This window comes from Rhyacophila brunnea, unplaced genomic scaffold (assembly GCF_057557595.1).
Source record: "Rhyacophila brunnea isolate RB1 unplaced genomic scaffold, BYU_Rbru_1.0 scaffold_17, whole genome shotgun sequence".
Taxonomy (NCBI): domain Eukaryota; kingdom Metazoa; phylum Arthropoda; class Insecta; order Trichoptera; family Rhyacophilidae; genus Rhyacophila; species Rhyacophila brunnea.
The window spans coordinates 19854495-19881352 of NW_028232827.1; the positions used below are offsets into that span (position 1 = coordinate 19854495).

Below are 26858 nucleotides of genomic sequence, written 5' to 3' on the forward strand. Positions count from 1 at the left end.
TTTATCGTTTGGTCCGGTTACGTTTTCAACTCTATAATCAAACAACAGAGTAAACACAATATGTAATTTGGCTTTAAGTACCTAGGTACCTATCTTAATTTTTATAATAAGTAATCAATCTATAACAGTACCAATTTTCTATCGTAGTACCCATGTAATATTTTATTTCGAGACGGATATCAGAACTACAAGTATACCTGAATCGGGAAATATTATTTATAACGAAATATATATTTTTTTCTGTTAGAAAATATCAATGAAAGTAGGGAAAATTGGAAGAATACTGCAACACTATAATTTCCAGTGAAGTCGGAGGTGGGAGTAGGAGTAGCGGATAGCGGATGTGAGGCGTGATCGAATGTAGCACTAGCACCACTAGCGGTAGCGGGAGCAACGGGCTGTCGCGGTCTGACTTGCTGACAAGTGAGAAAGAGTTTTTCTCCGTCTGTGACATTCGACGCGGAGTGCGCGCTGTCATGCAGATGCAATGTTTATTATTTACAAAAGAACGGATGTTGCCTCGAGCGGTCAGTGTCAGTAATTGATGGCGAACATTATTATGAGGCGATTCGGCAGTGCTACGTAAAAAAAGGTTATGTCTTTCCTCGGATAGGTGAAATGTTATATAGAATCGGTGAGTGTGAGTGTTGTTTGTAATAATATAAAGAGTGAGTGCAAGTGATATCTTAAGATGGCGGACTTAGAGGCAGTTCTCGCCGATGTGAGCTATCTTATGGCTATGGAAAAATCAAAATGCACACCGGCAGCTAGAGCCAGCAAGAAAATCATATTGCCGGACCCCAGGTAGGCCGCCATGTCCTCGCTGAAACATTAGAATGTTGACGGTGCGCAAAGTCGTGGCCTCGTTTACACGCCGTGTTTTTCAAATTCAGCCTGTTATTTGAGTTCATATCGTTATATTTTATAGCCAAAGTTTATTAGTTATGCATTATTAAAAGGATAAAGGGAAACTTATAAAATTATACCATTAACTTGACCTATTAACGAATTGTCAGATGTGCGAGTACAAAACTGACATCTCTGTTTTTGCACAGATCAAGTCACAATATTGAAATGTCAAAAAATGGTTTTTACTTTTCTCTTAGAAATACTTGGCTAAATGTGAATAACAACTACTGTGTTGTATAACTAAACCTTAATTTATGCAGTTTCTTAATCTAGCACGATCTCTATAATAGAAAAGATCTAGGTATACGTAATTGTGCAATATTGAAATCAACATTAATAATATTAGGACTTCCGCAATTTGCACCAGCTGATCATATTGTGTAAAGTAAAATAATATGTAGGTATAATAGCTTATTATGGACATTGTTATTATTAGGTAACATTGTAGCAATTTGTAGAAATACTTCCAAAATATATGAAGGTGGGCAATTTTCATTCATATTTTTGATTAAGTAAACTATTTTGTTTATTTACCTACTTACTGAACTTCATGTTACTGTTATTGTATTGTATAGGTATTGTAATAAAATAGTTTTGCGTTAGCTTTAATGTAAAACTTACATTTTTTCAATTAATCTGATCCTGATGTTTGCAAAAATTATAGGTAGGTACTCACTAGTATTTTACGAAGAAAATTTTCAGTGACCCACATAATGTTTAAATCATTAAAAACAATATTACATAGAACGGAATAATTTTAAATATGTTTTACGTTTTCAATTGTTTTATTTTATTTTAAATAAATCTGATATTTATGACACATTTAAGTAATATAGGTATTTAATACTTACTAATTTTTTTTTTTTTACAATGCTTGTTATTATTATCAACCAGGGCCGGTCCACTACGGAATGAACGCCTCCTCTAGCCTCCTATCAGCATTTTTGCCCCCTAGTTCTTCGTTGTTTCGTACGTCCGCCGAACTCGATGTGTTCGTTCATCCAGCGGGGCTTCGAACGGGCTCGTGATCGTTTAGTGACCATTTTAGGCACCCGACTGGATTGTCTGCGACTTGACCGTCCTATTTTAAGCATGTAGCATATGTAACAAAAATCTATTAGCATGCTCGCTCTGAGCAAAGGACTTCCATATTAACATAAGTTTTTACGAGGAATGGTTGTGAGCCACTCGCCTAACGTAACCCATTGGTCCTTTCACTGGATGAAACACGCATTGAAAAAAACAACATGCTATTTTTATGACGAGTTCTGTATCAGTCCTGTATTTAATGCAAATATGTATTTATTTTGACATAGCCTTACTTGATTTTAGAGCAAATCGTTGTTTAAAACATCTCTTTTCGTTCGCACGCTCGAACGATCGGGCTAACATCAATTCGAACGATTTTTTCTTTTTTGAGAAAGCTCAGTAGGTACCTAATCATTTTTATAGAACATTTTGTTACCTACCTATATTTCTTCTGTATTTCATGGAAAGACATCCGCAAAATGTTATTTTTTTGGTTAACTGTCAACAATCTTTTTGTGGGTTTATCTCTTCAAGATACGTACTTCAAATTTAGATAGTCACCACTCACCATAAAATAGCTGTACTGAAATACAATATGTCCATACCAAATCTTAAGTGGGTACCTACATAGTTATTAGAATATAAACATTATAATATTATAGATATACCATCATAAATCGTCCGGTGTTCGAATTTAGAACTAAGCCCATCACAGTATGCAAAATATTGAGTGGTGATATTTCAAATGTTAGCATGTGGCGCCCTCGCCCCTTCACGCCTTATTTGGGAAAGAAATTATTGGGAGATGGGAAGAGTTACGTCTTATGCTAATTGCTTACTTACAAACTTACCTACGTGCACACCGAAAACCAAAAGTTTGAAAGAAGTCCGCTTTGAAAACCTTCTGATTGAAACATTAAAGCGATTAATAATAATTTAGTCGGTTATTATCAGTTGCGAGGAACACAAAATTAAATCAATGGATAACTAGATTACTTTCTCGAATTACAATATATATACATACTATTATTCAAAGACGTTGAATAAAACCTTTTCTATATTAACCGAGCCAACATGAAGAAAAAAAACCTCTGGCACCTCCAATTTTTATAGAAACGTCGAATTTGAACTTGTTTCAACGATTTTTGCAGGGAAACTACCGTAGGCTTCGCCTGGAAGACGATTCAGCATTGATTGACGATCATTATTTAGTTAAATCACAAATTATCGAAATGAGGAGTCAGTGAGTATGTATGTGTATAAACATGAGCAGTGCTTATTGATTGACGATCATTATTTAGTTAAATCACAAATTATCGAAATGAGGAGTCAGTGAGTATGTATGTGTATAAACATGAGCAGTGCTTACGAGAAAACTTCAAATGTATTGCGTAAACTTCTTGAGTGAAGCATTCCAGAAATAGAAACATTTTTGTGCGAATGAAGGTATTTCGCGGGAATCGCTTTCGGTTGTATTATTTCTGTAATCAAATCATTGTTTGCCTTTCGAAATATTATAAAAATAACACCGTATTTTGATGTTCGCAGTTTTGTTTTTCGTGCTAAAAATAAACATCGTTAGAATTTTTAAAATAGCCCAAAATCTATTTTGATAATACATTTTTTTCTATTAATTATTATTATGCTATCCGTTGACAGTAATTTACTAAGAATGTCTCCCTATTTATAGATATCAAAACATATTATCTAATATTATCAGTCGGTAAGTAAGAAACTTTTTTGTTGATCTATTTCTTCCCGGTTTCACGTGACAGGTGAGTTTTTATGCGTAAATACTGAAATTACGACTAGATACAGTAGTTGTGCTGATAGTGTGCGATGTAGTTCGTCAGCCAAAGTTTAGTATTGCCATCAAATTAAATTAAAAAATGTATTCTTCTTCTTCGTTGGTACGACGCCCAGCCTTCAGGACCAGTCGTAAATACTGAAATTACGACTAGATACAGTAGTTGTGCTGATAGTGTGCGATGTAGTTCGTCAGCCAAAGTTTAGTATTGCCATCAAATTAAATTAAAAAATGTATTCTTCTTCTTCTTCGTTGGTACGACGCCCAGCCTTCAGGACCAGTCGTAAATACTGAAATTACGACTAGATACAGTAGTTGTGCTGATAGTGTGCGATGTAGTTCGTCAGCCAAAGTTTAGTATTGCCATCAAATTAAATTAAAAAATGTATTCTTCTTCTTCGTTGGTACGACGCCCAGCCTTCAGGACCAGTCGTAAATACTGAAATTACGACTAGATACAGTAGTTGTGCTGATAGTGTGCGATGTAGTTCGTCAGCCAAAGTTTAGTATTGCCATCAAATTAAATTAAAAAATGTATTCTTCTTCTTCGTTGGTACGACGCCCAGCCTTCAGGACCAGTCGTAAATACTGAAATTACGACTAGATACAGTAGTTGTGCTGATAGTGTGCGATGTAGTTCGTCAGCCAAAGTTTAGTATTGCCATCAAATTAAATTAAAAAATGTATTCTTCTTCTTCGTTGGTACGACGCCCAGCCTTCAGGACCAGTCAATCCGTTCAGCAGCATTCAGGGTATCTATGTGTCAGTAGAAAGCCCGCGGTGCTCTTAATTCGGGGAGTGTCTCTCTCGAATGCTCAGATTGCTGACGATGGACTCGCTTGACTGACCGCCAGACTCAACGTTTGTCTTAAGCTACACATATTTTGACCTTTTCGATACTTAAATATACTTACCAACTTACAACATTTTTGGATCTTCCCAGCGGTGATTTTCTTTAACGCAACTGACGCAATACAAAAATCTTCATAAGCTGAAATTGAGTATAAAATATCACCCAAAGTAGCTATAACAAAATCCCTGCAACATGCATCAATAGTGCCTATAACAACCACTCGAAACTGATATGTACCTACTTCTTCACAAAAAATAAACCAATAATATTCTGTCATCAATATCACCTTCGCATCTACTTTTATTGGTGATGGGCTAGATATAAATATATTTGCTGATCATATCTATCAGTGTTGCCAACAGTTGATGACATAAACATGCCAGATGGGGTACGAAAACAAGCTATCTATGTGGTAAGAAAAAAAACGCTAGATTTTGTGAAAGTAAAATTTCAATACTTACTTACCTTTTATTGCCTATCGATAAAAAAGTGCAAAAATTGAAAAAATGGATATACGGGTAATCACACCATATTTTCCCAGAAACTCAATTCAAAATTGACAAAAATGATTAAACAACTTACGATAAGTATCTAATACTTATTTAGGTAATAGCACAGAGTCGAATCTCCGATAATCGCCAATCCGATGCCACATGCATATGCACACATTAAATTATATTATCTGATACCATTATATCACTATAACGCCAATTATACGCATATTGTTTTATTGTGTTGTTATATTTCTCAAGTACCGATCTACCTTCATTAAATATCTTATGTTCAGAAACTTGATGTGTAAGAAAATAAATAAACTAAATAAAATGTCTAGCAAATATCTATTATTTTCAGCACATTTAAAGCTGTTGGAAGGCATCAAAAACGCTAATAAAAACGCCATAAGCTAGATGCATTTTTGCTAGCTAGATGCTAGATCTGGCAAGAAAAACGCTAAGTTGGCTAAGTAATACCACAATTCTTTGCCATTCCCAGTCCCAGTCAGAATATTTGCGCGAAGTTTAATAACAGTATGCTAGAGTGAGGGCTAGACTGTCGTATCAAGATGCTATTTCCATCATTATCGTACACACTGTTTTTATCGTAAGTAGTTTTATCACAGATGCGATAAAAAATTTGTCCCCGATTATGTGAGGCACTTATCTAGGTACATGGGCATTTTCGCCAAAGTTTGTACATTGCGTTTTTGGCATGTCCCATGACTTTGATTGATTTTTTCATAGTTATTATATTATAAAATGTTGGAAAGTTATGTACTTTTAACATGCAAATTTATTAATTTACTCTATTCAATCAGTTAAATACAACTATCTGACCTGTATATATTTTTAATTGATTATTTAGATCGAAAGGTAGTGCGTTTTTACCATGTCCCACCCATAAATTCAAATAAACAAAGTCTGATTTCGTCATTAATTTTGAGTGTGTAAAATTAAATTCGTAGTGTTTTCAACAGCTTACATTATATATTTTTGGAAAATATATAGTTTTTTCGTAAATTTGTACCAATATTGAAAAAAAATCACGTTTAAAGTGTGTCCCAGGATATTTGAAAAAGTGGAACTCCACATTCCGTTACCACGATTTTAGCATGAAGGCGAAAAATTTTCACTATAAATATGTTTTTTTTTAATGTAGCAACATTTTTGTATAACACTGATCGCCATGTACACTTTAAATTGTTGGTGTGTGTCGGTATCGCTATCGGAACAGGTTGCTTTCTGGGTTGGTCATTTAAGAAGTTCCACTACTGTTACCACGATTTATAAGGTAAGAAAACACATATTTCTATTTCACATACTACACATATGGAGCTTATCTTTCATACTACAGATATAATAAAACATATCGCAGGTTTAACAATAAAACTAAGCTAAATTTTGGCTTCAAACACTTCTGAAACAGAATCCGTTACTTCCATTCCGAAACTATATTGGTGGTAACGTATATGTGGAATGTAAAAGTAACGAAATGGCATGCATAAAGTTGGGTTTACAGTGTGTGTTTAGTTCTTCATAGATTATAAAAAAATTTATTTTGTCTGTTCGTATGAAAAACAAAAATATTTTCATTAAAAAATATAGAAAATAACCTGACTATAATATAATAATATAATAAAGATTAAAAAAGTATGTGATATGTCTGAATACGCAAAAATAGCGCACATAAAAGTATGGAGATAAAAAAAAACAACAGAAGGAAAAGAAAAAACACCAGACTGAAATAATTGCGAGACAGGCACTGGCTCTGTCATACTCTTTCTGTTATACGCCACCAAAATTTTAAAACTTCTCCATACATTTTAGGCATAGAAATTTATAAAAATGTATGAAAAAGTATTTTTTTGTCACGTTTAACAGAAATGTGTACTCGATTAGATTTAATACCTAGAACTGTAGGTATTCACGAAATGTCAGAAAAGTACGTCTTGATTACAATCAACCTGTATAGCTACATATTATGTTGATGAATACAAGTAAATTTCAAGGCAACATACAGTCGAACTTGGTTATTACGAGGAAGATGGGACCGACTGAATTTGCTTGTTATAAGCGTTACTCGTTATATCAGAGAATAGGTATTTTTAAATGAGCATGTCACATTACACAAAAAGTCGAAAATAAAAAATTTGGAAACCATCGTAAAAATCCCCGAAACGAGCATGGCATTCATAAACTACAAAAGAAGTTGTTTATTGTAATTAACGCTGGTAGGTACCTACGGACTTCACAAACCTTGGATTTTTCAACCATATGCGTGGATACTTTTTTATTATTGTCGGTGAAACACCAATAAGGTAGGTACTTAGACACTTTACTAGTGTCATAAACGTAATCCGACCCCGGCGGCATCCTGTCCAATCGGATTTTATTGCTTAGGGTCGAAATGTTTTAAAACGGTCGACACATTAACAGTATTTTAGCTCGGTATATCCGATAAGTTGCTCGTTATAACAGTGAAAAAATTAAATGTATGGCGAAAATCATAAACCAATTGTCAACAAATGTTTCGTTATTACATCCGAGATCTCGCTATGTCCGAGATCGTAATAACCGAGTTTGACTATAATTATTTTCGTAAAAGTTATATACTCCGTGCCGCGCTAGGAACTCGCGTCTGAATCCCTTGCTGATTTTTTTTTTCATATATTGTTAATTTGCTTAAAAATATTTTTTATCTGAGTTACAAATAATATAAATGCCAAATAAAGTTATGGTAATGTATAGTGTGTCAAAATTATTACCTACCTTATTTTACAAGTATTGTGAAATTTATTATAAAATATGTCTATTTTAGTGATTAAGTTTGATTTGTTTTGTTATTTTGACGCACGTTGAATATTTATCTGTCTATCAAAAAATTCAAATAAATTTCATAAAACAAAAATTTGTTTTTATGTTAACATGTAACTTAAGCTTTACAAATTACACTCCGTTACCATTTCGTTCCATTCCGAAAATGTCCCCAAAAAAGTTGAACGTTAACTATTTTTCATTTGATTATTAAATAACGAAACTTATTTATTTTTCCAATAAAATTTAGTAAAAGTGATTATTGTCTTTAAAAAAATAGCAGAACGAACATTGATTGGTTTTTTCAAATACTAAAGGAAAAATGCTCTGCCATTATAGACATAGGGTAACGGAGGGGAACGAAATGTGCCCAAGAATTAAAATTCAATAATATTTTTTGACTATTTGTAGTTTTATTTTGAAGTGTATGGTTTTTTTAATCTAATAGAGCTCTTTTAAGTGATAAAAAGTGTTTCATTCATGTTTTAAAAGCTAAGTTTCGTAGTCACGGAACGGAAACTTATTATGCCCAATTTCATAATAAAAATGATATAAATATTGTATTAATCAATATTTTGCTGAAAAACTGCTATCACCAATTCAGCAATAGAACAAGGAATCTGCTAGCTATATAAAAATGGTTAATTTGAGTGAAAAAATAATATTACCCAAATTTCAAACATGTACAAACTTTGGCGAAAATGCCCACATACGTTTCCCAGGATTGACTTGATAAAATAAACACGTTGATTTTAGGCGCGGCGTTCCCACGGCTTAGCAACTAGGAAAATGGATGTTCTATTCTCGATGGCACTGTTATCATTATGTTGCTATCACTAATAGATACTGTAACATTGTAGGTGCATTTACAGCTCTACGGCTAATGCATTGATGCTTAAGTATCATCGTATAGCAGATACCTAATTATGCACCCTCAAGGATAATCTACTACGTCATTTACCAATAAATATAAATAATCCATATTATAACAATGGGAATTGGATGTACACCACGCACCTACAAGAATCCCTGTCGCTCGCCAGTCTTTTTTCATCTTTCCAGGCCATGTCAGCATCTCGTAGCTCCGCCGTATACACTCAGTGGATCGGTGGCGAAGACTCTATACTAGGCGATTATTTAAATTTTAAAGCCTACATTTAGAAAAATATTTTTTAATTACATATTGACGTAGCTACCTACATTTATATAATCACTTTACTTTGTAAAAATAATTTAATTTGCCAACGCCATCTGTCGTATACATAGGAAAGTAGGAATGTATTATTAAGAAAAATTTTAAAAATATGCAACATCGCGACATCTTGAATCATCAAATTTGTGTAATTATTTGCCGTGAATAGTGATTTTTTTTTGTATGTACTTTATGTCACGTGACCTCAGGATGTCTGGAGCAGTCTATACAAAACGATAGGCGCGAACACGTAAGCCTAAAATCTTTGCGTATAATACTTATATCATTAAAATAATTAAGATAGTTTAAAAAAATATTTTTTTTGGCATTCAAATCACGTAATAAATATAGAATAGAATATATTATTTTTTTTTGTTGATTAATCTAATGATTTTTGATGTGTATACAAGAAAAGTTAGGAAAACACATAATTTAGACTCAGCGCTCAATTTACGATTTCAATCGTCAGTGAGTTATTGAAATTTCATCGAATTAGTGTACCTATTCATCAGTAGTAATATCGTATTACCTTCTTATTTCCCGTAAATATACCTGACAAGTGTGACTCTTTCTCTGATCTCCACAGCTTATCTTGTTCCAAACGTCACCATTCGCCACTGCCGTGGATACTATTTAGCGGCCTTCCGGAGAGCCGGATTCCGGTTGGGTTGAAGAATAGGCATGCCAGGGTGAAATTCTCTTGAGTCATTTGTTGCATGTGGCCGAGCCATGTTCAACGTTGCTCTTTCACTCTCAGTGGTACTAAAGTTATACTATTGCACACCTAGTATTTGCTGCAAGCATCAGCTGTTCTCGAACCTCAGTATATAGTTGATCATAGCTTTCGTAAGGTGCCATAGATCGCTACCACAAAACGGCACCCTCAAAATGCAAGCGTTGAATATGCGGCATTTGGGTTTAAGCGAGTACAGTCGTGGGTCCCAAACATTCCGCAACGAGTTCAATGTTGCTTCAACCATTCCCAGTCGGATAGCTAGCGCTCCTTGCAAAGTGCCATCTCCCGTAAGTGCATCCCCATGTATTTAAAGCTGTCGACATTCGATGTTTTGCCCGTCGCTAATCGGGAGGAAATCTGAATCAGGACAGGTGTTATTGGACAAAACGTTGGTTTCGATTTAAAAATCAACTCGAGACGAATTGTTATGCCGCCTGTCGATTATCTCTTGAACGCTCTCGATTCAGATGTCAAATAGGACATTGTCATCAGCTTATGTAACATCTATGGTTCGGCCAGGTGGTATTGATTTTTGTAATATGAAGTCATCGAGAGGATGGCGAAGAGAAACGGAGCAAGGACACAACCTTGTCTGACTCTGGTCGTGGTCCCGAATCATTCCCTGATAGTGTCACCTATTCTGACACAGCATTAGATATTCTCCTGATTGATATTAAATGTGGATCTAGTACTACATACTGTGTTTATTGTAATTAATAGTGTGTGTATATATATTTAATGAAAAATAAAAATAAAACCTTAGTATAGTTTGCATGACTCTTACATAATTTATATTGTGCACAATCTACATAATATATCTACTTCTTCCCTAGCAGGTGTGTTATATGTGCCCCTATGTCATGGCAGAAAGTGGTTTCTTTTTAATAAATTCCCCAATTAAGTTATTTGCGAGGATTGCACATTGTCAACTTAATGTTTATTTGTGTTGAATTAGTAGGTGTCTTGGGAAATTGGGGTTATCTGCGAAATATTTGCATATCAACACAATATGAAACACACCCTTAGCAGACACACTAACCTTTATTATATTATGTAAATTGACCCGCTCGACTTTCGATGGTTAATTAATATTCTATTGCATTTAACCTGTGGTCGCGGCCATTAGATGATGTGTAAATGACAAATAATGACGTCTTATAACTAGTCACAATAAATAAAACTAATGAACAGGTAAGTCAACAAACCAGATAAAAAGTGTCTGGTTTAATATACACTTACTTATTTCCTGTTATTGTTGATATAAGTAGGAAAAACACTGATAAGGAATGTGAATCCAATACTATAGTAAGTACTTAACTAGCTAAATAAATTTCGTAATAAAGTCTTCGAAGTATATATTGTTTGTGTCATCCGAATACATAGAATATCATTGCTAGATTGTCAACCGTCTCGACGCATATCTCGAAATTTTAGAGACCATCAATCGGATTACAATAATAAACAAGTAAGAAATCCAGCAAAACCAAAAAGAAACACAAATGTGAAGGAAAAAAATGGAAGGAAAAGCTAGACGAGAAAGCTCTCGACTTAATTCTGGACGGAATTTTCATATTTGGCGGAAAGGTCGGCTTGATCAGAAAGAAAAATGTTAGAACGAAAAACTATAAAAAGCACTCTCAACTTAAGCTGAAAAATTAACAAAAATCAATCAGTGGGCCCACCTCTATATAGTTAATCTTGACACACTTTTAACGGGGAATGGTTGGTAGTCATTAGCTCAACCCATTTGGATCCTTGATCCGGATGCTTTATAAAATATCAAATTTTAGTCAACTGTTGTCATTCAGAATCGCGAAACACAGCTTTGAAGGCATGCGTTATGCCACTACTACACTGCAGGAGGGAAGGAAGTGATTTTTTCCCCCTGTTTGAACTTCTTTTTAGATATTACATATTATTTACTTAACAATAATTTTAAAATAATGTATATTTTTTATAATCCTTAGGTACCTATATAAGAACCTATGGTCACCCTAATTATAATAAACGTATAGCGAAGCGTATCAATATTATATGTAGGTAAGAATCTTGTTCCATTATGAAAGTAACACCTACCTACGTATTTTGGTTTCACCTATTTTTACGTGGTGTTTTATCGTTATCCAAATATTTATTGTGCCCGGCCAAATGCATTATATCAGAGCGCGCGTTCTAATTTTTAATTTATTTATATTCGAAAATAAATATTTACACGCTCCTGGAATCTGTTACTATTTGGGTACATGAGCAATAATTATTATCAAAAAGTTTTTGCACCAATTGTTACGCATAACGGTTCGAGTGAAAAAGATAAGTAATGTTGGAGTTTTCAATAATCCTGAAATTTACGTTTAAATAACATAGTATAGGAGTGAAAGCAACACACATTTGACGCTTTCTTTTAAGAATGCGGTAAATTCAATTAAAATGATAATTGCTAAATCTATTCTAATATGTATGCGCTAAATATTAGCCTGCTTTAGTTTTAGCCACACAGTTGGTTTCTCATCGTGGACAGCTAGTTGCAGGTATGTATATATCACAAAAATCTAAATACCTAATGAAATGATCAAACTGACATTGGGTAACACCAGCACCGCGCTTAAACAATGGACGCGCTTGAACAAGACAGGAAGCCGTAATACGATTTATTTAACAACTTCCTCCCGACTAAAGCAGCGACCAAACTGTACTAATCATTTTGATCAACTTCATTACTTACTATCTATCCAAGTACATAATTTAAATCATCGAGGGGTTTGTTAGTATTAAACGTATACTTACTTCCTAATAGTTGATGCATTTACAGACACGGCGTATTTAGATAGGTGTATATTTATCAATGTGAAAATCAGTAGGTACCTAGAGCTTCTTTATCGACTTATTTTCATTTCTTGAGATAAATTCTTTAAATCAAGAATATTTTGTTTTCTAGAGAATAGATTGGTTTTTTGGTTTCTTTTTTCATCGGAAAATTTAACAAATTCCTTTCAGAATCGAGTTTTTTCAACATCGAAAGCTGTTTTTTAACACTTCCGGCCAATTTTATTTTTCATCGAGATTTTCAACAACGAATGTAAGTAAGTAGATACTTAATTCCATTTTTTTTTTACTTATGCCAAAATTTTCGATTTGCAGCCTAGTTAAAAAAAATCTCGAGAGATGAGAATTTTCCAATTTTCAGAAAGTTAATTTATTGAGGTTTGATATTAGCCTTATCTGAACATTTCTCGAGAATTTACGAGACGAGATTTCTCGATCACAATATCTAATAGCCAGTCATCAGTCATCATCATAATAATTTAATTATGAATATAATGTCATGATATAACATATAGGAATTGTATCAAATGAGTTCTTAAAATTATTATTGTTGAAATAAAAAAGTGATTTTCTATCCAAAACGAAGATATTAAAATAATGTATATTGGATACTAATTATACATCACCAGGTTCGATCATAAGAGGACCGTATGGGTCTCCACATAGTGGAGGTTGTATTAACAGAATTTTGTTATTACGAGAAATGGATGTTGGCCATTTGCTCAACGCATTAGGTCCAAACACACCTTGAAAAACATCTCGTGAATTTTCCAAACCCTGGATTCGTACCCGGGATCCACGACACTGTAAGTGACGTTACCACTCTGCCATCGTGGGCGAATTCCCACTCGTCAATTTTAGTTCTTCGTCGTATCGTTTCGAAGTTAGCGAACGCAACAAACACCAGTGATCAATTGTATAATATTTGAAGAAAAGCAATAATTATTTATTTCGAAGATTTTACTTACACAAGCTTAATGGGGTACGCACCTACCTTATTTTCTTATCTACACTTATAATAAGTATTTGATAATATTGGCAGCTAGGTAGGTACATACGAAATGTTGATTACTACAATAACTACAACTTGATTTTACACCATACTACTAACTAACTAAAATTGAATGTAGATTGTATCAGTGTAGGTATCAATTGTACTTATACCTATTGTCTTAGCTTTGCAAATATTTGAAATTGTTTGATGTTCCCAAGATTTCGCTATTGGAAAATCTATGCACCCGCATGGTTCGGTTTTATCGCGTACTATATCAATAAAATAATCCTGAATGACATGATGGTACCAGTAAATAAACATTATATTATGTATGCCATTATGCAACTGAGGAAGTGTGGACTGTATGTACCTATGTATATTATATTATTATACTTTGTATTATTTTAATAACAAGTAGGGAACTAGGTTTTAGAAATCTCGCTTGATTTTATTGATTAGGTATGAAATCCCCGCAGGTATTTGAATACTGGAATCACGGGGACTTCTGAATTACCTTTTAAACGATTTCAAGTATTTCGATTATGTGCAAATTGACATCTCCGTTACCACAAATTATAATTCTGTAAAGTCAGTTGTTCAGATAAATAACATACTTTTAATGTAAGTACATATATCTGACACAATTATCATTATTTATAAACAATGAACATAGTACATACATACTTTTATTGATAACAGTGACTAGTGAGTCTTGAATCAAATATCCGACGTATTAATTTTCTTGGGATTATGTGATATGCGAAGATATAAGACTTATCACCTGATTTAATCTTTATAAAGTTTTTAGTTCATTACTTAATCTATTTTTATTAAATAAATCTCTTCCTCGTCGTAATCTTCATGACTAAGCATCGTGATTACTCCGGAATTGTTACCGAGACATTCTGTATTAACCTTCTTCAGTTTTCCCCATCTTCTGCAAGTCTTGTGTTTTAGCGGATGCTATCGGTTTTGTAGTGAATTTCTTTAGTTGGACAGTCCACTTCGTCAGTGTTCGCCCTCTGGCTCTTACCAGCAACATTAGCGAACAGTATGACAATTCGCAAAATGGCAAAATACGACATAGACAGTCTCTCGGTGATATTGAATCATCGAAGCATTGCTTCTGTGTCCTATCCAGGGAACCCTCAGTAGCCGTCGTCGGATTAACAATAAATAAATCACAATATTGACGACCGTTGCATTCTGTATATTATGTTCAAAATTATGTATATTAAAAAAAGTTTCACTAAACGATTTTTTTTTGTATTGAGTTTCTTCGATGGTATAATTTTATATAATGTACGTACGTGTAATTTAATTTCTTCCCTCGATCACGAAAAAACAGGGCTAAAAATACTAATTCCGGGATCGAAAATTCAATCCGGGATTGCAACGCATTATTAAGGCTATAACTTCAGTTGAGGAAAGATCGTGGCTAGGCGATGCGCGGATTTTGCAAATGACGCGTGCCGAACGAAATATAATTTGTCATAAAAATTCAACATGCGTCCATTTAATGTTATGTTTATTGTTATATTACTAATAATACTAGTATATTCATTGACATGTTTTCTTTTTCAAGTACATACGTAAAGTTTTTTAGTCATCTTTACATGATTTAAGAATATATTCATCCGATGCCATGACAAAACAAATCGACGTGCGCACACCTCGACTGTCGGTCTCCGATTGGCGAGTCCAGGCGACGAGTGCGAAATTTCGTCGAAAATTATTTGTCGTTTCACTGAAGTACGCTCTTTTAAGTGAGTACCAAACTACATGCGATAAAGTTAGTAAAATAAGCAAATGCTTGCCTGAGCATTTATTATTCACTTCGACCATTAAATTGTATCTCGGAGAATAGTTTCCGCAGTTTACTGTCGAGTTATTTCGGAATATAATAATTCGAATGTGGCAATGTTTCACTTTTTATTTGGCTTGCCTGTCTATGCAGAATGGCGTCTCGAAGATAAATGCACCCAATAAACATGCGCCTGATATAAAGCAGACTTCGCGATTAATAATTTTTCTTCGCGTCGCAGTCATTCCCTGCTCGACTGGCGCGGCGAACGTCCCGGGTCCCGGGCGAGGCGACATGCGGAAACGCTGATCTATCGTATACTATGCTGGCTTCAAAGTGGTATTTATCACTTGACACAACTACAACAGCCAACACTATTATGTTGTGCTTTTGAACATTATGATTACAAGTGTGTGTTATGTTGCGATAATATCCCATTGATAGCATTTGTTGATATGCTTACATTATAAAAGACTTAATTATGTTAATCAGTGAAGTTGTTGGTTTAGGTGGGGATGTCATATTGAAAGTATAAGTATTGATTTAGAATGGGTTCCATATCAGAAGAAACCCAATGTTAAGTATGAATTTTCCTTCAAGCTTGCTCTTCCGGGGTGATGTTATTTCGTCATCAACATACTTAATACGTGGGAATATAATTGGTTTTTTGTCCACGTTAAGGATACATTTGATTAGCAGAATACATGAGTGATACACAAAAATCGAAATGTTTAGAGACACTTATTTTGATAACAAATAGCTTATGAATAAAATAAAATATGATTCTTTTTATTTATATACCTCTATATATATAAGTATATATTTGTTTATTTATTCAATTTTCAGAGGTTATTTTATAAACCATCAAAGACGAAATTACAAACGTTTGTTTACGAAAATATCCTAGAACTAAAAGCAATAATCGTCTAAAATTTTATACCTACAATATCATAAAAATATTTGACATTCATATACAGTATAACCTCGTTTTTACGTGCCCGGAATTCACGTTTTCCCGGCAATTGCGTGTAATTTTTTCAGTCCCGATGTTTTTCAGTACATTTAATACCCGCATTTACGTTTTTCTTTCCCGCGATTTACGTCGGAAATATTCAAAATATGCGAGTTACGCGCGCTTGACAATGATTGGGTCGTGACATTCGAACGGCGTAAGGTGTTTGGAGGGAAACTCCGTGCTTTAGAACGGCGCACGGTGATTAGTCGGCGAACGACGCTGTGATTGGCCTGAGTTCGGCGCAAAAATTTATATTGAATGTTGGTTTTTTAATAAAACGTTATTTTTTAAGAAACATCAACTTAAATAATGTTCTTTTTTTCAATACCCCCCTTTTACATTTTCCCTCGAATTAGGTTTATTTTTTTCAGTCCCTTTAAAAACGTAAAATAGGGGTTATACTGTAGTTATTTTGTTTTTTGTTTCATAAATATCAATGATTGCGTTGTTCTGGGACTATTTTAAATTACGTATTGAATAATTGTGCAAGCCAATCTCATTTTAGGCGTTGCCGAATCTGCAGCATTTTTGCCAAGCCCCTGGATGAAAATTCAGCGCCTTACGCACTGGACTAAGACTGCTTACTAAAACCTCAAACACTGAAACGCATAATGAAAAGAAAGAAAATGCAGTTGAGGTTGATTTATGATTGAAAAATTCTGCTTGGCGGAAAACACCTAAAAATAAAAACGAGTCGTCTTTGACTCTGGACGGAATTTCTTAAATTCGCAGCTGATTGTTTTGCTGAAGGAGCGAAAACACCGACTTTATTGACAAAAACATCTATATACAAAGAAAAAATATAATCTCAAAAAGAACCTTGAAAATAACATATTTTCCTTAACTATTTTTTTATTCAACGACTTTAAGATTTAAGAATGTAACATTTTAATTATTGAACATACATACTTTTAAAAACACTTATCAGAAAATATATTAACCAATAGAAAAAATCTTTTTGAAAAAAGTAAAACACCTAATTTGATTTAAAATACAAAAGCCGATCGCTAATAGTACCGAGCTCAATTTGGAAAGCGCTGCAGAGAGTATTAAAAGCCGTTAGTTAAAATGTGTCGCAATTAAGTACGACGTCTTTAGCATCGTAGTATATGTGCATGGGCGCGATACCCGAGAGATGCAGGTTCGATTCCTGCGGGTGTCTTACTTTTTTCAAAAAGATTTTTTCTATTTGTTATAATGTTAATTAAATATATTTTCTCAGATGTGTTTTCAAAACTATGTACCTATGTTCAATATTTTTCTTAGTTTGTTAGCAGTTAACCATATAAAGGTTCGTCATCCCTACTATTGGATGTACATAATATTCGGTTTATAATAAAATAATATTGTATTTACGAAAATGTTAAACGTAAGTTATCGTTATCTGCGTTATCAGTGTTATCACTGTTATCACTTATCAGGTTATCACGAATGACTAAGTAAATCCATTGCTTATCTTATCTTATCATCTTATCAATTTTATTGATTGTATAAGTAATAATTTAATTACTAATAATAACTTAGTTTTATGAACGCAACCAATTTGTTGATATAGCTGCTTACATTATTTACGCTGCGTGTGTATCAATTCAATTTTGCTTCTTATACTTAGTTATTTTTTTATTGATAAATAAAACGTATTAATTTATTATTGCCTGTTAAGAGGAGAAAAAAGTAAAAGTCTCAGCTGTGCAAATGTTTATTATTTGTTGCGATTCGTTTATTTATAGTTTATCGGCCGTACTCGTTCATTGATATTATGTAGGTACAACTTGTGAGTAGGTATATTGTTGTATCATCCCAATGACGTAGGTATTGGATATGGCCCGATTACAATTTATAAACAAGAGGATTGTTTATTGTGAAGAGGCTATGAATAGATTTTTAATTGACTGAATTGAATTGTTTTGTTCTGGCCGACTGTGTTCTCTATCTGTGGATTTGTTTTGTAAATTTTATAATCATATATTGACTAATCCATACATGCATTTACATTACATACTATATAAATTATGAATGAATTATGATAGGCTATTAATATGTCAAGTTTTAAGTAATGCATACACAGTAATACGTATTGAGTAATTTTATAATTAATTAATGTAATCAAGAGATATTTACACCAACAGCATAATGAATAATACGCTGCTGAAGATATATTATATGGAAATATAAAGATAATATTATACATACAAATTCTACATTAGGTATACAGGTACTTAGGTTCATAATTAAAAAAAATATATAAAATAAGTAAGTTGATGCCCTTCCAATTGGCATTGCTAATTAATGTAAGGTTAGTTCTGCACTTTGGCAGGAGAGACAATTTATTTCTAAGATGAACTAGATTCACGGTTAAACTTTAATTGCTCTACGATAAAAACGCATTGCATTGTTGTTACAAGCGTAACAAAGGTTTTTATTACAATGACCCAATGCCCTTTGTAGTTCAGTGCGTAAGTCACTGGCTTCTTACTCCGGGTTCGACTCCCGATGAGCTCACATTACATTTATGAGTTTTCTCAAAGCCTGGGTGTTTACGTGAATGATTAACTTCTACTACTGGAATACTGTTTCATTGCAGTGCACCGCATAGCGTGTTGTAGTTTTCAAAAAGAAAAGAAAAAAATATTTAGCATTTCGATGAACTATCACGTAAAATCGCAAATAACAATACGTAAGGTCTCTCGATAAGCGAATATGCGGGTGGCGAAATACAGGGATCGCTGGAGAGACTTAATTATGATTATTTATTATATCTAAGGAGTCTCGATCCTCTAAAGCCCTGGGCACAAAAATGAGAATTAAGGGTATGTTTTTATTATCTATTCGATTGTGGATAATGAATTATTCAATGCGGTATATTTTGCCTACATCCAAAAGTAGTTTTTAAATTAACCCAAGTTTAAAAGTTTTAACTATAAACGTAGTGTAACGGTGTATGTAAGTTATGGGTAGTTTTCGTGTAAATGGCATTGTAGGCGTCGACAGCCGAACGGTGAAAAGTGGCGTTTCTAATGGCCGCACCGCCCTGTGTTAAATGCCCCCTAATAGGCGGCACACACGCCACCCGCTTACCAACCCCGTAATATTTACATTAACTACGTCTTACCAGTGGGGTTTCAATGTTGCTTTATTTTCATTAAGTTATTGCTAGTTTCAAGCATCGTCAAAATATAATATTGATTTATACTGAGCAACTATTAGGGGTTGAAATTCCGGGAAATTTAAAATTTTGGGATTACTTTATATTATGCAATTTGAGTTTTGATAACACACACTTGTTCTTGTCAAGCGAAGAAGTGAGATTTCACAACCGACTGATTTACAAATAATTATAAATAATTATATACGTAAGAACCTACCTATCAATAATAATAAGTAAATAAATTATTATTTTTTATTCAATACCTAACCTAAGAACATAATATTTAAGAATGTTGAATATATTTTTGTTGAAAAACATAATTTTCTCAATAGATAACTCAACCGGACAGTTAAAGATGTGTGTTCGAATCCCACTCGGCACTCTGTCCATTTTTTCTAGGATTATTTCTAATAATTAGTTTGTTTTTGAGGTTTTTCAAAATTATGTATTTTCAATTAGAAAAATACCATTCATGAATCAGAAAAATATGCATAATTTGGAAACACATCCGAAACACACCTATTAGGAAAAATCTTGAACAAAATAATATGGTGCCGAACTGAAATCGAACCAGCATTCATCGGATTCCAGTCAATGTATTTTACCAGCTTAGCCACCCCCTACCTCATTTCAAATTTAGTTATTTTTAAATCAAAATTTGAGAAGTGTTTCATTTGCTATTTTTTTATTAATTTTATTTATTATTATTAATTTATTTATGAAAGTTATTTCGTCGTAATAAGTTAGTAAATACTATTCGTCTGAAACCGGTAGATGTGTGTTCGAAATCACTCCAACACGATATTTTTATCTATATATTTTTAAAACGTATCTATTTGACGTGTTTCCAAATTACCTACGTATGATCTATGCGCAATAAAGAATGTTACATTCTTAAATCTTGTGAATTATTCGGTGAATAAAAAATAGTTTATATGCATAAGTGATACATAATAATTATAAAAATCACCAATCCAGAAAGCACTACTAAATGTGAGATTTTTAGCAATTAAGATGTTTTTTCACTAGTTTTTCACTTTTACTTGTAAATAAAGATAGCTACTTATTTCGTATTTCCGGGATTGAAAATTTTGTCCTGGATGGAAATCCCTAGTACCCATGTACATACATATTATTTAAATGCCTAAGTATTTGGTGTACGATAGTTGCGTAGTCATTTCCACCGAATTGTTGTTATCTGGTGTTTGTATAGTATTCGACGAAACTTGTGCAATGTGCTGTTTAAATTTGCTATATAAAATAGATAACATATTCTGTACTGTTCTGAATCATTCAAGTTTTTCAGTTCTGTCTGAGCGACTTCTTGAGAAATAATTTGAGATCGACATCCACTCTTTTTACCATGGCGTGTTGAAAAACTTCTTGGCATCAGTCAGGAGAGAGTCATTTTTCTACATTGCCATCTGAGTTTATCTTGGATTTTCTTAGATTATTGATTGGTTTATATTCATTCATTTTTTCCGTGTACATAGAGACACAGATGCTGGGACACAGAATTACGGGTTACAATAGTAGTGCTAGTTATTGATTAATTTCGAAGGCAATTAGTTAAATTGTTCGCATTAAATGAAGATATTCGATTGTATATTTTATTCAACTCAATTAACCATTACCATGTATGTGTCCAAGTTCGTAACCATTTTAATATACGACAATAATAATTTTCTACATACAGTTTCGCGTCACGGTCTGACTCTATAGTGGGTCTTGATAAAAATATTTTGTAAACCGACATTACCCGATTTGATACTGACAACTATAACTTGGGAGAACTGATCTGTACCGCCAATACTCCCATCGCGACACTAGCGTCACCACCGCGCTTGACGCTTCATTCAATATTCTCAAAGTGCCTTCCTAACATTAGAAATTAATTGTTGTGCTGTTAATTACTAAATAATAATGCATGTTGGATCGCACTAGTATACATGTTGATTAATAAATTTCCCTAGAAAATTTTGGGGATCAGTTTGGGCCACGGTATTCATGGTTTGGCTGTATATTTTATACAGCTGACGTTACCGTAACAGCACAGCAACTATGCTCTGATATTTAATTCCGTCCGGTCATCGAGGTCCGCCGCGGCACGAATTTTTTTCTTCACCTTTCCATCAACAGCTCGCCAAACTGAGTTAAGCTAAACTTTGCTTCGTGTCGATATTTATTTATGTTTTGGGAATACATACATTATAGAAATGTTCATGACGTCAGTAACGCGCCATTTCAATATGGTTTTGTTTACAGTTATCATCTTTCGTCAAAGTTGTTTGAGAGCGGTGTCCTTATAATATATTTTCACTGCGAAAAAATCAATCATAGAATTGAATTTATGGCTGTGCGGCAGACAAGGCGAGTTTAGATGTGAGAGCCGGTTTACAGTTAATATTTCGTACACAGTGAGAACATTACATATGCACAATATTCTGAATTAAACAAGGTCTGTATAGAGTTATAGCCAATGACCTAAACAATTTAGCCGTATCCCAAAACCCCGGAAAAGCTGATGTTCAGCAGCTGCATTGCAATAAGAAATTTACATGTATGTTTACAGTTGCTAAATAGAATGACTTCATCAAGAAAATTTAGAATGTTGTGTGAAGTATCTATTATGATTCCTCAATAGTTTTCACAATTATTATGTCCATTTTTGCAAAATAGATTTTTTATTCCTCAGGTAAGATTACATTATTCTAAATGTGTAAAAAACCTAGCTATACGGAAAACCACATCAATGTGGTTATAGCCGTCTTTACTATCATTTTTCTCGTCATTTCCCTGTTTGTCTCACTCGTATTATTCTACTGACTTGTAAAATAATGTAGAACCTGTTTAAATTATTATAAAAATATAAATAGGTAGGTAATATGCTAGGCCGCTGGAGTCTCTAGACTGGACGGATAAATCCGTCTAAATGCCATAGGTATGCATTCCTCGTAATATCTTTATTCTATGAAATCATAGACCAGAAACCGCAACAGATTTCAGCCACACTTTCTGTGGAATTTCTATTCAAAACATAACATTTCGTTTATTACGGCTGCCTAAAAATGAATAGATGGGCTGATGAAAAAATGACTTAGTGTTTTTAAACCCACACCTGTTTATTTCAAACGTTTTCAGAATCTTCAAGTAAAAATATGTACAATTATTGTATACAGTTATAGTTTGGTATATCTAGTACCTACATCTATTAATTGTGCGATAATTTATGATTTAACCAACATAATATATTATGTTACTTACTAGACATATTATATTCCTTTCTTGCTATTAATTAAACGTTTCGCGATAAGGAAGACTCTCGATAGCATGCGATGAGTTTCCTACATAAAACGGATATCGATTCAAAATAATTTCTAGGATTAAGATAATTGAGGGGATCGGGACTAAATAATGTTTAGCTACAAATGTTCGAACAAAGATACCTACAGGTTATTGATTTTTGTATAATCAATACAAATGAAGGGATACACGATATTTTCTATTAACTTCTTATTCTTCTTCGATGGCGCTACAGTACAGCTCAAGTCGAGCCCTGGTCTCCTCCACCGCCGTCCTCCAGCAGGAACGGTCCTCCGCACGTCTTTTCCAGTTCATGATTTTTGGCAGCTGGTTGGCATCTTTTGTAATGTTGTCCCCCCATCGTGTGCGTGACTTTCCCACCGGCCTTTCCCCCCTGGGTTTCCTTCCAGGATCATCTTCGGCATCCGTGACTCAGGAATGCGCTGGACATGGCCTGCCCAGTTTAGCCTCTGGAGTTTTATGAAGTTGGAGAGTTTTGAATCTTGGTATAAGCGGTATAGTTCCGTGTTGTACCTAATTCTCCACTCCCCACCATCATTCATGGATTTTCTATTAACATTTTATTTAATTTGATTGCTTAGATTAATAGCCTGTATATTGACTCGAGCATTTGTCGTTATATTTATTCCCTAGTCCCCAATTCAAACACCATATTATTATCTTATCTACAAAACAACGTTTGGTTTATAGTTGGTAGGTAATATTTGTTGTATGACCAATATCTCAATTTTATTTGAAATTGATATTTCAACAATAATTTGCCACCGAAAAAAATTTATCATTTCTTATTATTATATTATAATATCTGGTCTTTGGTCAAATTATGACATTGGTAATTTAGAGATGGGTCTAAAGTTTTCTGAGCTGTCAATCCGGACTATTTAAATTTAAATAATGTCGGTAGGTATATAATTATCTAGTTGTTCATTACTTTTATGTCCTTTACTACTGAACAAACTTCTCATGAATATCAAATTTATGCTTCTGCCACATCTTGAATAATTATACTGAGGAAAATGTTCTCTAAATTAAATGAATATATTTTTCTTCACATTACATTATTAAATCCTTAATCTAGTCCGATATATCGTGTAAGAGACTAAGACAGGTTTTTTTAAATTTTATTATTATTATTATTATTTGACCATATCCGATCCTGATAAGATCATACGGGCCTCCACAGAGTGGAGGTTTGTATTAACAGATTTTGTTTTTATGAGAAATGGATGTCAGTCACTTGCTCAACGTATTAGGTCGATACCCTGACTCAAACACAAATTGAAAAACAATATGTTTATTTGCCAGACCCAGGATTCGAACCTGGGACCCACGACTCTATAGGCCGACGCTTAAGCCGCGCGGCCGTCGTGGGCTGTAGAGAGGTATAATATTAAATTAAATTAAATTGAACCGTATTCACGTACTTATGAAAAAAAATGTTACAATTATTTTACATTGATACGCATTAAATATAGTTTTTCAAATTTTTATCTGTCAGTTTTGTTATGTCGAATTCTAAAATATTAGACCAATATTGACTTGCACAGCTTATAAATCACATTGTTTGTATCAATTTAGTAGTTTCATCTCGATATCTTATCTCGAAGTTACAAGATAAAACATCTTTAAAATAACGCAATAGGCAAAGTGATCAGATAGGGTGAAGGAAGTGGTGAGGTGCGCGCGCCCAACCGTTATAATTATATATCACTGATTTGAAACAAAAATCTATATCTTCATTCAAGTCTGTCTATTTTTATTTGTATATTTCAAATGGCAAAAGTCGTTGCTTATCGCCAGTCCTTTCATAAACCACTAACCGGTGGCGAAGGGTGCCCGTTGAAGGTAGGTAGGCGTGGTAGTTAACTGAAAGATTGTCCTTAGACAAGCATATTTACAAGACTTGAATTTGAATTTTGTTTATCTTCAGTATTTTACCGAACAACAAAATAGTTATTATATTTTACCTTTTTATAATAGCTGATATTTCACGAAAAAAAGACAGCGTGCACTAAAATAGATATAAAAAGTAATGCCCAACCGCGTTGGAACTCGGCTAAAAAAATCTACTGTCTCGGTATCTCAGAAATAGCAGAATTGTTTATTACGGTATTTAGCTTTCGATGTGGATATGGTTCATGAAAATCACAAGAATATGTATAAAGGTTATGCAAAGACCCTTGGCAGTAAGTAATCGATAAAAATAATGATCTCATCAATGCTTTAGTATGACAGCATGAACTGTGAACCCCCATATAACCGAAAATTGATTCAATATCGTAAAAAGAAGTGTTATTTTTGTTTCCCTGTTCGTGAAATTTGATTCTTGTCAAAGATTGCGTGTCACTCGAAGGCTCGCCCGAAGAAAATATATGAAAATAAACGACTCCCTAACGCCCAACACATTTTCCACTCGCGCTATGGCTTCGACGTGCACTTGAATAAATTGTCACTAATACGGACGCCTTGGTCTTAAAGGATATTTTCCATTTTCCTTTTATAGACTGGCTATACATTCTATTTTTATAACAATGCATAACAATAACATCAAATGCCCTGTGATAAAGCTAGTTTTCCTCGCGGATAGTGACAACTAGGGAATCCAATCCCGAGCCAAAATATTGATCGCGGGATTTCGGGATTACAATTTGACAATCCCGGGATTGGCATTTTTTTCCATAGTTAAAATACAAATTTTATATATACAAATAACATTCATAAAATCGGTCAAAAATAAATCTAGTATAATTTATACTATTTAGGACATTTATTGTTTATATTGTGTACGTTCATTCTTGGAAATACATAAGTTTAATGGAGTAAATAATATTGTAATATAAATAATTATGTGAATTTAATATGAGACTGCTGTTTCTGATAGTAAAGACTTAATGAATGGGTTAGCGAGATTTAAAATAGTAAAGCAAATCATGGTGTATACCAGTGGCGAAGGCTCCGTACTAAGCGATCATTTAAAGCTTACCTTCTATTTTCAAGTATTTAATTTAAATAAATAAATATCTATATTGTCTAGGACTAGGTTATAATAAAAATATTGATTGTCATCTATCGTCGGTATTTAGAAGTAGAGCGTTTAATTTAGTCAAGTTTCGAATCAAAAATAAATGACGGAACGTCACAACGTGAGTGCTATTTTTAGAATTATGTCGATCATAATCCAAGCCGAATTTTCTACCGCAATTCAGTTGCCAACTTCATACATGCTGCGTTTTTGTTCCAGACTTGGAAGCGTTACAGGACAAGCTTACGCGCTATGTTGATTTGTTTATTGTCGATGATTATCTTTTTAAGCAAATAATAAAGAATAAGGATGATTAAAAAAAATAACTATTGTGTTCGATCACATATAATTTATAAATTGTTATTAAAAATAAATATTGTATTAATTCGCGATTATTATTTAGGTTACTTCAGTCATAGACAAACATAACATGCTATTCACAGTTCATGTCATATTGAGATTTCAAAGCGGTGATAAAGTTTTATTTTATAATACAAAATTCAGTGTATTACTGTGTTTTGAATGTGGATAAATTATCTCATATTATACCGAAATCATTCGCCAGTTCTCTAAATATATACGTATTTATTAAATTGTCTAGTGTCCCGATCGAAGATGTGCGAACGATTGCATTTAAAAAAATCATTCCCGAGTTTGACGTTTCTTCAAAAATTTAAAATTATCAAAGCTTGACCTTCCAAGGGTTCATTTAGATTTGAATACAGCAAAAAAACTTATATTAGACATTTTCACAACAATTTATATGATAAATATTTGTTTTTAACTGGCAGTTATACATTAAACAAACTTTTTTGTTGGCGATGCGTATTGTTTGCTAAAGAAAAGTCTGCGTGGAATTCTACTGCCATAAGTGATTTAAATAATTTGACA

At 33.4% G+C, this 26858-nt stretch overlaps 1 protein-coding gene across 1 annotated transcript in view; it reads left to right on the plus strand.

Annotated features, from left to right (window-relative positions):
- Nucleotides 1-362: 362 nt before the first annotated feature.
- Nucleotides 363-26858, plus strand: part of Gprk1 (G protein-coupled receptor kinase 1) — a 270067-nt gene continuing 243571 nt past the window's right edge. The window contains exon 1 of the mRNA XM_085944455.1: nt 363-804. Within this exon, the coding sequence (XP_085800581.1) occupies nt 692-804 (113 nt within the window). The 5' untranslated portion in view covers nt 363-691. The remainder of the gene's footprint in view (nt 805-26858) is intronic.